This window comes from Neoarius graeffei, chromosome 14 (assembly GCF_027579695.1).
Source record: "Neoarius graeffei isolate fNeoGra1 chromosome 14, fNeoGra1.pri, whole genome shotgun sequence".
In the NCBI taxonomy this organism is placed as follows: Eukaryota; Metazoa; Chordata; class Actinopteri; order Siluriformes; family Ariidae; genus Neoarius; species Neoarius graeffei.
This window is the reverse complement of record NC_083582.1, coordinates 71,833,854-71,846,196: the sequence shown is the minus strand read 5'-3', so window position 1 is coordinate 71,846,196 and position 12,343 is coordinate 71,833,854. Positions and strand designations below refer to the sequence as shown.

At 44.6% G+C, this 12,343-nt stretch overlaps 1 protein-coding gene across 1 annotated transcript in view; it reads right to left on the bottom strand.

Annotated features, from left to right (window-relative positions):
- The window catches only part of LOC132898584 (rho GTPase-activating protein SYDE1), a 75,688-nt gene that overhangs the window by 19,278 nt on the left and 44,067 nt on the right, over nt 1–12,343 (bottom strand). Inside the window, 3 exon segments of the mRNA XM_060940298.1 lie at nt 4,126–5,061; nt 8,471–8,690; nt 8,692–9,158. Of these exon segments, the coding sequence (XP_060796281.1) occupies nt 4,126–5,061; nt 8,471–8,690; nt 8,692–9,158 (1,623 nt within the window).

The window sequence follows — 12,343 nt, the reverse complement described above, 5'->3', positions numbered from 1 at the left end:
TCAATTTTTTTTAGACTGGCAAACAAATTATTCGTGTAATCGTGCAAAATATCAGTCTATTACTCTTCAGAAACCTTTTGTTCCGTGTCTTTCTCAGTTTTGTTTGACGTAATTTATTTTGGTTGTGTTTCCAGCTTTCTCATTTGCGCTCCCTGACTTTTTGCTTGCAGTTGTGGCACAAACTTCACGTGTGGGTGGGCTGTCCAGGAATGCATTCCCATTGGCTAACTTGTGTTTGACTGACAGCTACGCTAAGCTATTCCCCAGAGGCTGTTGCGGCCATTCCCTACTCGGATTCTGGCGGACTGTTTGCTGAGTGACCGATCCATTGACGGTAAACAAGGATGGAGTGGACTTCAGTGGCGACTATGATATTGAATTAATTCAACAAAGTGTAAATTCAATATCATAGTCGCCACTGAAGTCCACTCCATCCTTGTTTACCGTCAATGGATCGGTCACTCGTCAAACAGTCCGCCAGAATCCGAGTAGGGAATGGCTGAGCGTAGCGGTCAGTCAAACACAAGTTAACCAATGGGAATGCATTCCTGGACAGCCCACCCACACGTGAAGTTTGTGCCAAAACTGCACGCAAAAAGTCAGGGAGCGCAAACGAGAAAGCTGGAATCGCAACCAAAATAAATTACGCCAAACAAAACTGAGAAAGCCGCGGAACAAAAATAAAAGGTTTCTGAAGAGTAATAGACTGATATTTTGCACGATTACACGAATAATTTGTTTGCCAGTCTAAAAAAATTGACTTTTTTTTGGTTTTTTTGTATTTTGATTTGTCGTTTTTGTTTGATATTTCAAAAGTATTGTATGAACATTTTGGCACAAAATTGATTCCATATGAAATGATGGTAGCGATTTGTGGAAAATGCGATAATTTTTGAAAAAAAACCCCATTCTTACCATCAACCACTTTTATTCCATATTTTGTTGCTTTTTTTGGGTTTCATTTTTGAGTAGAGTTTTTATTTCGTTCTCGGTTGGTTCAGCAACACGCTCTGCCATTTCATTTTTCCTCTACTCACGGTATACGAGCTGATAGCCTAGTAGTAGAGTAGCCAATCAGAGCGTGCGATTGCTCATATCTAGTGAATGTCAAAGAAGTCAAAAGTCTCTCTCGTGCCAGGACCTGGTCTTCCCAGTACCACCCAACTCCTTGAGGTGCATGGGTGCGGCGTCGATGTCCGTTTCGGAAGCCCTCAACCCCTCGCCTATTAACCGCAAGGGTTTGACTTCCCGACTCGCATCTGTATTGCAGGGTGTCTTGCCAGATGGCAGTAGGCACCATTTTTATGATGGTCTTTGGTCTGACTTGACCGCGACTAGAACTCATGATCTCCTGGTTGAAAGGCGGACACGCTAACCACTAGGCCAACTCATGGTTACCCAGTGAATGCGGATAGAAAAATTAATAATTATCCAAATTCATTCAACATGACAAAATTAAGGCCTCTGCATACTTCCTGCTGGCTTCGACAAACAACATGACGTAACTGCAGCGCGAATGAACGACATGATGAAGCTTTGCTCACTTCACAGACGAACCGGTTATGTGACGAACCCTTTGTGACTGGAGCATTCGTACAAAATGGCGTGTATGAATCACAGATTGTATGCAAAGTCTGCATTAAAGGGGCCCTGAAGGCAAATTTATCATCATCATCATCATCAAAATTCTATTTATTTCATTTTATTAAATACATGAATGCATTTCTGACCACTATTTTGTCGCTGCTATAGCAAGTTATGAGTGTTTGAAATATGCTCTGTAATATATCAGTCCATATGTCAAAGCAATGGGCGTAAATGAGATTCGTTGAGACCTGTGCGAGACATCGTAGGACGGAAGTAAAACGTACAGCGCAAATCAAAGCGACCAACATCTGCCAACGTTCCCTGTGTCTGAAATCACTCACTCATTCACTACTCCCTACCCCCTATATAGGGAATTACAATATAGAGGACTATATAGTGAGCTCATTGGTAAAATGAAGAAACGCTTTCGGACACTAGTCCGTCGCGCTGGTATTTATGTCATTACTGTCGCACAATTAAAACGTGCCAGATCAGTCGGCTGGTGGGTTTCAAAATAATAAATACATGCATGTGTTTTTGTGATAAATCCATATTATACTGAGAGTATTTCACACATTAATCAACACAAAGTACCTGCAGCTTTCAGGTTTTTTTTTTTTAATATCAAGGCTGAATACTTTCTTCTTTGCTGCTGCCTTTTATTCAGGGCTTTGAACCGGTTCAAGGAACGAAAACGAAAACCGGGAACTTTTTCTATTTCACATGGAACAGAAACGAAACCAGAAACTTTATTATTTTTTATGTTCCGGAACAGAAACGCTTATTAAAAATAATGGTAACCGGTTAATACCGATTTTTATTTCGTTCCTCAAAGTTTCCGTAGCCTACAAATAAAAAAAGTCATTCTTCTCCTGCGCAAGTTTCTATGACCCGCTGGGGTTCACTTCCTGTGTGACGTTCGCTGACTGAATGGAGAGAGCGGGAGGGTGGACTACTATCACGTCTCCACATCTTAAATAAGAGGTAAATATTGCAGTCTATTGTTATTCAAAAACGTCAATTTCAAACACGATATCAATATATTTGTCCACGTTAATGAGAGGCTCGCGAACATTAAATGACGTTAACCTCTGTTAGCCTATCAATGCATAGGGCCTGACTAGCCTTTGGTAACACACTAAACGAATTATTTTTCATTTTTGGCACTTTTTCTGTTTGTGTAGATGGGAAGACATACTGAGAATCCAAATCGCCAACATTTGAAATAATAATTGTTTTGAATTATTTCTTGTCTTATTTAATGAAGGTTGTAATAGAATTAGCCTACATTTGGCTTAAGCTGGATGAGACAGAGACATAATTTTATAGCCATTTGTTAAACAGCTGACAGGGAACGTAATTAACCGTTCCGGGAACGAAATTTTTTTGTTCTAACCGGTTCGGGAACGTCTATTTAATGGTGGAACCCAAAACCGGAAATGTTAAAATTCCGTTTCTGTTCGGAACGAACCAATAGGAAAAAAATTCTGGTTCAAAGCCCTGCTTTTATTAAATCAAATTTGAGACTTTTAATTTGATTTCTTTCAGTGCGACCACAATAAATGATGGGATATATTGCTTTGGTTAGTGACCATCGTTGTAGACTACTTTTTATGATGCATTGTGGGATACTTTGAGTGCACTATATAGGGTGTAAATAATCCTCACTAAGGTTTTGGTCAGCACTACAAAATGGCGTCGTCACTATACAGTGCCCTATATAGTGAGTAGGGAGCGATTTCAGACACAGGAGTTGTCAAAAGACGCGCACGCCCTCTTTCGAATGCTGATGTAATCAAGCCGGAAGTTTTGTTTGTTTTGATAGCAATCAGGAAAGTTTGAAAAAAGTCGGCAGTAATCGTCATTTAAACTCGTTTTTGTGCAATATTTCGTTTGGAAAGCAGTTTTCAAAATGGCGGCACTGACACCTGGCTGACACTTCACGTTTCGAAGTCTCGCACAAGTCTCGTGAAGATCGCACACATAAGCGACGCCTGCCGTGGACCAAGCGAACTAAATTCACCACGGCTAAAAACCGAATAGGCCGATAAGTATAATATTTAATTGCAATTAGTTGCCAATACAAGTCACGATATAAGGTTACTAAAATGGAAAACGTAATTGAATAACATGTTAATTAAGAAATAAAGCAAGTTTAAAAATGACTTCAGTTCCCCTTTAAGAATGCTGAGGCCTTTACTCTTAATAGGGAACGGTTAGAGAAGCAGCTTTGGGACCAAAAGGTTGCTGGTTCGATTCCTTGGACCAGCAGGAATAGCTGAAGTGCCCTTGAGTAAGGCACCTTAACCTCGAACTGTTCCCCAGGCTGCTCTGGAGATGTATTTTGTATGTTGCTTTGGATAAGAGCGTCTGCGAAATGCAATTAATGTAATGTAAAGTAACGTACGGTAATACTGACCGTGTTCAGTAAAAGGATATTAAATAACAATAATTAAATAAGCAAACAATGAAGGATTAAACGAACGACTGAATGAAGAAACATGCAAATAATAAAATACACACTCCTAAATCTCTCACCTTTAAACAGAGGGGGGATTGCTACAGCACCGAGGCAGCATACCCGGTTGCGTGTTTGAACACCGGGGCCTGTGGATCCGTCCAAGACGTTACTCGGGGTGAGAACAATCAGCTTCAGCATGCGTGCCCGCTCCAGCTCCAGGTTAAAGGTGTGGTTTAGTGGGAGCGACGTCTCTTGGCAGGTAAGCAAAGCGGTGCGGGCTCGCGTCACTCCATCCACCTGGATGGCACAGAAGACGTCTTTAGCAGTGCGAGATCGCACGAGTTCTGCGACACCGAGCAGATGCACCGTGAGGAGGCCCGACACTCTCTGGGCACACCTCGGCTGTTCGGCTAGCGAGTACTGCCGGAATGACCCGACTGCATCCTGCCACCCGTGATGTGGAGGAGCTTGTGCTGACTCCTGTGCCTCTTGAGACGCCTCGGTCAAACCCTGACTCGGATCCTGTTTGGACAGAAGCTCAGGGGAGTCGCCGTCACTAAGATAACCACCTTTGCTAGCAGAACGCATGCGTGATGATCGACGCCTCGGTCTGGCGGGAGCGCTGGTGTCCAGATGGTACCTGCTGATGACGTTGTTGGAAGATTCTTTACGTGCGTTGGATGGCGAGGCCTCGTCGGTGCCCCCTGGTGCGTCACTGCCAGCCCCTTGTCCTTGAACGTGCCGCTGGTTCCGTGACGAGCGCAGACTGAGCCTACGGCGCAGTTCTGGGAGCTTGCGCATCTTCATAGAGAGACGCCGTACTGTACCGGGAGATTTAATCTTCTCCATCATGCTGCTGCTGCTGCTTGTGATTCCTCCTGAGATTTTCGTTTGTGCCCCAGGACCTCCAGAGGAACTTGCTGAACCGCTAGGACCTTCACTAACACTGCTAGCACCGCCACTACCGACCCCCAGATAATGAGCATCAAGGTGACACGGTTGTTGAGGAACATCTGAGGAAAAAATAAATAAATAAAAAATCAACCAAGAGAACATTGTAGACTATTTAGAATGGACACTTTGGAGTTTCTTGGTAAGTTTACATAGTTAGAACGTTCTCACACAGCAAAAGGTGAGAAATGTTGTTATTAGCTCGGTACTTCCTAAAAATTCCACTTTCTTTAGTCATGTAACAAGACAAAGCCAAACCACATTAATAGCAGGGTTATTTCAGTACACTACAAGACTGTTAAAGGAAACTTTTCTCCTCCCAGAAGCTGTTTCTATACAGAGAGGAATGTCTTATTTATCTTTTTCGAGGAAATAAATCACCCTGACTGAAATCTTTTGCGCAATCTATATGCTATAACCTTCACAGTCATCAGCTCTCAACCCAGCTGAGAAGAACAGGGCCGGGTTTCCCAAAAGCATCGCAGCACAAAGATCGTTAAATGGTCGAGTGAGCAGCACAATGAACGAACTCACTCGCTCTCTCTCCTAGTTAAGACGCTCTTAGCATTAACAGGCTTCTGGGAAACCCAACCCAGAACGGTACCTCACTCCAGTACAGTTCCAGAGAGGTGTAGAACCAATGCCATGATGCACTAAAGCTGTTCGAGTGACTCCGCACCTTAGATACATCTCATCTCATTATCTCTAGCCGCTTTATCCTTCTACAGGGTCGCAGGCAAGCTGGAGCCTATCCCAGCTGACTACGGGCGAAAGGCGGGGTACACCCTGGACAAGTCGCCAGGTCATCACAGGGCTGACACATAGACACAGACAACCATTCACACTCACATTCACACCTACGGTCAATTTAGAGCCACCAGTTAACCTAACCTGCATGTCTTTGGACTGTGGGGGAAACCGGAGCACCCGGAGGAAACCCACGCAGACACGGGGAGAACATGCAAACTCCACACAGAAAAGCCCTCGCCGGCCCCGGGGCTCGAACCCGGACCTTCTTGCTGTGAGGCGACAGCGCTAACCACTACACCACCGTGCAGCCCACCTTAGATACATGATGTCGTTTTTTTTTCCTTTAATGTGTCACTCATCAACATGCAGTATTTTTTCCTATTTAAGTAGAGAGGATAAGGGCCCGGTCCTACAACACCGATAACTAACTATACCTAGACGTACAACTCCGCTGAATTTAGTTCCAGTCTGGAGCAGAAACACCAAAACTATAATCCTGACTATAATATCACTCGGTCCTGACACTCAGGGAAATAAAAGCATGCAATGAAGGAATAGTCCTGGAAGTTTTTTCCAAGTAGTAGCACATTATTCCGCATCGTACTGTACAGCTTGGGCTTCAAAACAACCTATGCACACACTCCGGTGGTTTATATAATAGACAGATCACGGATTACAGAAATATAATAAAAAAGGACACAAAATACAGAGTGGTTACGGATTTTAATACAGATGCATCACGGATGCAAATAATTTATGGACTGGTTACGGACATTTCAGTAGATTACAGACAGATGATGCATCACGGATAGAAATAAATAAATAAATGAATGAATAAGAAGCCTAAAACAATTAAAAGCTCATCTCATCATCTCTAGCCGCTTTATCCTGTTCTACAGGGTCACAGGCAAGCTGGAGCCTATCCCAGCTGACTACGGGCGAAAGGCGGGGTACACCCTGGACAAGTCGCCAGGTCATCACAGGGCTGACACAGACACAGACAACCATTCACACTCACATTCACACCTACGCTCAATTTAGAGTCACCAGTTAACCTAACCTGCATGTCTTTGGACTGTGGGGGAAACCGGAGCACCCGGAGGAAACCCACACGGACACGGGGAGAACATGCAAACTCCGCACAGAAAGGCCCTCGCCGGCCACGGGGCTCGAACCCGGACCTTCTTGCTGTGAGGCGACAGCGCTAACCACTACACCACCGTGCTGCCCCAATTAAAAGCTGAAGTTCATAATTAAAATATCTTACCTGCTTACTTTATATATGTTTAATAATTTACTCTTGGGGGTGGCACGGTGGTGTAGTGGTTAGCGCTGTCGCCTCACAGCAAGAAGGTCCGGGTTCGAGCCCCAGGGCCGGCGAGGGCCTTTCTGTGTGGAGTTTGCATGTTCTCCCCGTGTCCGCGTGGGTTTCCTCCGGGTGCTCCGGTTTCCCCCACAGTCCAAAGACATGCAGGTTAGGTTAACTGGTGACTCTAAATTGAGCGTAGGTGTGAATGTGAGTGTGAATGGTTGTCTGTGTCTATGTGTCAGCCCTGTGATGACCTGGCGACTTGTCCAGGGTGTACCCCGCCTTTCGCCCATAGTCAGCTGGGATAGGATCCAGCTTGCCTGCGACCCTGTAGAACAGGATAAAGCGGCTACAGATAGCGAGATGAGATTAATTTACTCTTGATATTTCATGGAAAAAAAAATCAAATCACATATCCGTGAATAAAAGATCCTTGCTTTGTATTATATTTTTTATTTTCTGAGACTTCATGACGCAACAAGGATGTACAAAGATACCCGGGGGAAAATGGCACATGCTCAGACAACGTCAGATGGACCTAATAATTCCCTGATTGATCATATGTCTTATCGGATCAGGTTCAGGCCTGGGAAAAATAAAAAAATATCACTCCAGAAGGAATCTCAGCGATACGGAAAAACCCAGGCCTGGGCCATACATATCGTGATGGGTCTGGCATGAGCACCAACCATATAAACTGCAGGGGATTGATTTATTTATGGTCATTTATTATAGTTGTAGTTATAGTTGTTGGTATTGTGGGACCAGGCCTTAAATCATTGCTTGCTCCCCCCACCCTTTTGGTGCATTCTTTTCAAGGGTGCCAATAATTATTGCATATGATCTAATTTCCCTCTTCTCCAGTCTCATAAAAGTACATGCAGGAATAAATCAGTTACTGTGTAATATGGGACGCGTTCAAAACAACAGAATGCACTACGACATAAATCTGAAAGGAAAAATATGGAATTCTGTTTATTCATATTGGACTCACACACTGGAACTAAACCTTTAACCATCACTTAATGGAAAGAAATGAAACTGAATTTCATAGCGAAACAAGGCTACGGTGAAGACTGGAATGCAAATCATTTCCTGTTACACTTTGCATGGTGAAGAATAAAATTAATTGTGAAACCCTGTGTGTGGGGGGGAATCTATAAAATTAAAAGAAGCCTACAGTGTAACCAACCAACCAACCAACCAACCAACCAACCAACCATCGTCCTGTAACTCCAACAAACTGGGTAACCTCACGAGAAAACGATACATGGCATTTTTTTCTTCATAAATATTTTAAAGGGCGAGTCGAACCACTGGATCTGAACCCCCCCCCCCCCCCCCCCCCGATTTAAAACACGATGTTTCGTGCTGCACTTTTGATCTTGACTGCACTCCAGCTGATTTCTCACCTCTGCGCTCCTCTGATGCTCCTTCCACGTCTCTCCTTCTCCATGGATCTTCGAGTACATCCTTCTCCCTCCCTGTCTCCCTCTCCTTCAGCTTCTCTCCGCTGGCCCGAGCGTCCTCTTCCTCCGGGATTGGGTTGTACCAAATGTTGCTCTCACTCTCAGTCACATGCCTTCGCTCTGTGAAACAGGCTGTATAGGCCTCATCCGGAGCCTGGGTCTTTTCCCGAGGACAGCACCCAAGCTCGGCTACTCCTCTCCAGGTGCTGAAGGTACACTCCCTGCCCAGAGAACTTACCCATGCCCAAAGAAGTGCAGTACTCTGTGACTGGAGGCGTTACTAACTCTGGAAGACCTGCGTTGGCCATGTCAGCACTGTCCACCATGTCAGACTTCTGGTAAGCTCTGGAGAAGGTTCCGTCTTTATATAGATCTTTCCATTTCCCCTCGAACCCATTCTCCCTGATAGAGGTTTGCTTGGAAGTCTTGGTCTTGCCTGGGCAGCTTTCGCGCTCCTGAGACACCGAGCTCAGCCTCGAAAGCGGTTCGACGTCCCGGGAGATGGACGAGAGTTTGGCCCAGCTCTGTTTTTTGGACACTGTGATGTGGGGGTGTCTTGTCAAATCCTCTTCCATTTCAGTCACCGAGGACGATGAAGAGCTGTGGACGAGCTCAGGCTTCCTCGGTCCATCTGAGGAGAGAGGAAACAGACCATCTATTAGATCTTTTTGGCACTCAGGTATTTTGTTTGGGTGGAGGAGTGACTAACTGCATGAAGAATGGCTCTTTGGAATGGCGCAAAGCCGAAGCCACCAAACCAAGAGTGATTTAGTTTAATGGCTAATCCACGTGGTGCCTGAGACGGTCATTAACCTTGACATCATTTAATCAGAGAGCATTCCTGTCCAAAAATAACATTTCTGACATGAATTTCTGCTGATGCACTGCAGCGCATACCAAAGCACAAAAGGGACAGGGGAAGAGAAAGAGGGGGAGACGACCAAACACAGTCATGAAGATGGGAGAACTTGCTCTCCCCCCCTTCTCCTTATTTCCCCTTCTCTCTCTCACATCCTGCACATCTGGAAGTTTCTCCCCTCTGCTCTCTTGCTTTCAGCTTAATGGATCACCATGACACAGAGAATCTCATATTCGTATAAAACTTGTGTGAAAATGTCAATTGGACGTGCTTGACGTTGAGGGTGTGGTATAATGACTCTGTTTACCAAAGTGATCAAAAATGGATCTTCAGCCAATACATTAATCTGCTTCCATTAAAACACAACACAGCTACAGTTTGTCATGTCTTCCTACCACGATCTCATCAACGGAAAGGACCACTGCTGACCAGAAACGAGTTGGATAATGGACGATCCCAGTACACACGACAGCTAGCAGGCTTGTAGTACTCGAGTCCGACTCGTATCCTAATTTTACGGACTCGTGACTCGACTTGGACTCGGGCACTGATGCCTTGGACTCGGACTCGTGCATTAACTACATTCGGACTCGGATTTTTTCTTTATTTTTTTGTAACATGCCATAATAATTTGTCATAAGATATTTATATCTACATTAACTTTTATACTAATTTTGTGCAAGAGAATGCACAGTCACCTGTTCATACGTCATGTTCAGGAACAAACTAACGTTAATGGCGCTAAAACGCCTGGAGAGAACGCCCCTAGGATTGTCCGCTTTGCTTATACAGACTTCTCGTGCAGTGGGGAAAAATGAACTGCTACGTGTTCCATATACAGAAGAACTATCGAGGAGACGACGGGGACAACCTCAAACTTCAATCGTCATTTGGCCAGGGAAGGAAGTGGCACGCTATGTTCATTGCTCTGTTGATAGTGGGCGGGGCTTGCTGAGCAATGAACTAGCTAGTGTTAACCCTCTCTCATGTCATTTGCTCTGTTGATAGTGGGCGGGGCTTGCTGAGCGATGAACAAGCTTTTTATCTGTAGCCTGTTAACTAAAATGGGGCAGTCGAGCAGGAACGTTAGTCCAACACCGTAGCAGAGACGCTTTCACGTAAAAGCAGCAACAGCCACCGTCAAATGGTGCAGTTGGAGTCTTGTTCTTGGACTCGACTCGAAATTTTCTTTAATGACTCGGGTTTGAACACGAGGGACTCAAGACTGGACTCGGACTTGAGGTTTAGTGACTCGACTACAACGCTGACAGCTAGCAGCTGGAGAGATGAACATTAATGTCCTCTAAAACAAGTCAAGCCAACTATCACATCATTTCAAATGGCTCCTCATGCGAGTTCACAAAGCAGCTGAACGCCCTAAGCTCCTATCCATGCATGAGTTTGGATACGAGGCCGGAACATCACCCCTCCCACCCAGACAGCACAGCCAATATTGCTCTCTTGGACTCCTGGCTATGGATGGGCTGTTGCATCATCATGAGGATTGAAACTCTTCCATAATCTTCCATGAACTGGGCAATAGGGCACTAGGCTGTGACTACACTTTAAAAATATACAGAGCAATTGTTCAAGCGCTAATTGTCGTCCCCCCCCCCAAGGCTGCATCAACCCTCAATCTCTTGGGAAGTCTGTTAGTATTTTAACATATAAAACAACTCTTGATTTTTACTTTTTTTTTTTGCGCAGTTGAATAATCGCCCAATACTCACTGTACTCCTGTATTAGAGTTATTGCTTGAGTGGGTGTGGTGATAAACTGTATTATCATATGACCTGTACGGACCTCTTAATAAAACCATTGGGAAAAGTCACATGACTGGGCAAACACGGATATTTGAAAAAGCCGTACACTACCGTTCAAAAGTTTGGGGTCACTTTGAAATGTCCTTATTTTTGAAAGAAAAGCACTGTTCTTTTCAATGAAGATCACTTTAAACTAATCAGAAATCCACTCTATACATTGCTAATGTGGTAAATGACTATTCTAGCTGCAAATGTCTGGTTTTTGGTGCAATATCTCCATAGGTGTATAGAGGCCCATTTCCAGCAACTCTCACTCCAGTGTTCTAATGGTACAATGTGTTTGCTCATTGCCTCAGAAGGCTAATGGATGATTAGAAAACCCTTGTACAATCATGTTAGCACAGCTGAAAACAGTTGAGCTCTTTAGAGAAGCTATAAAACTGACCTTCCTTTGAGCAGATTGAGTTTCTGGAGCATCACATTTGTGGGGTCGATTAAATGCTCAAAATGGCCAGAAAAATGTTTTGACTATATTTTCTATTCATTTTACAACTTATGGTGGGAAATAAAAGTGTGACTTTTCATGGAAAACACAAAATTGTCTGGGTGACCCCAAACTTTTGAACAGTAGTGTATGCGGCCCCGGACCTGTTTCCCTCACTTCCACCATTTTTATTTTGCTCTGAATTGTTACTTTGAAAAATGAGCGACACAACGAAGCACAGGGTGGCACGGTGGTGTAGTGGTTAGCGCTGTCGCCTCACAGCAAGAAGGTCCTGGGTTCGAGCCCCGGGGCCGGCGAGGGCCTTTCTGTGTGGAGTTTGCATGTTCTCCCCGTGTCCGCGTGGGTTTCCTCCGGGTGCTCCGGTTTCCCCCACAGTCCAAAGACATGCAGGTTAGGTTAACTGGTGACTCTAAATTGAGCGTAGGTGTGAATGTGAGTGTGAATGGTTGTCTGTGTCTATGTGTCAGCCCTGTGATGACCTGGCGACTTGTCCAGGGTGTACCCCGCCTTTCGCCCGTAGTCAGCTGGGATAGGCTCCAGCTTGCCTGCGATCCTGTAGAAGGATAAAGCGGCTAGAGATAATGAGATGAGATGAGACAACGAAGCACAGTGAAAATGTGAATTTTATTATCCAGATGATTTATCAGACACAGACTGAATTGAACAAGCTGAAACTGTCAAAGAAAAAA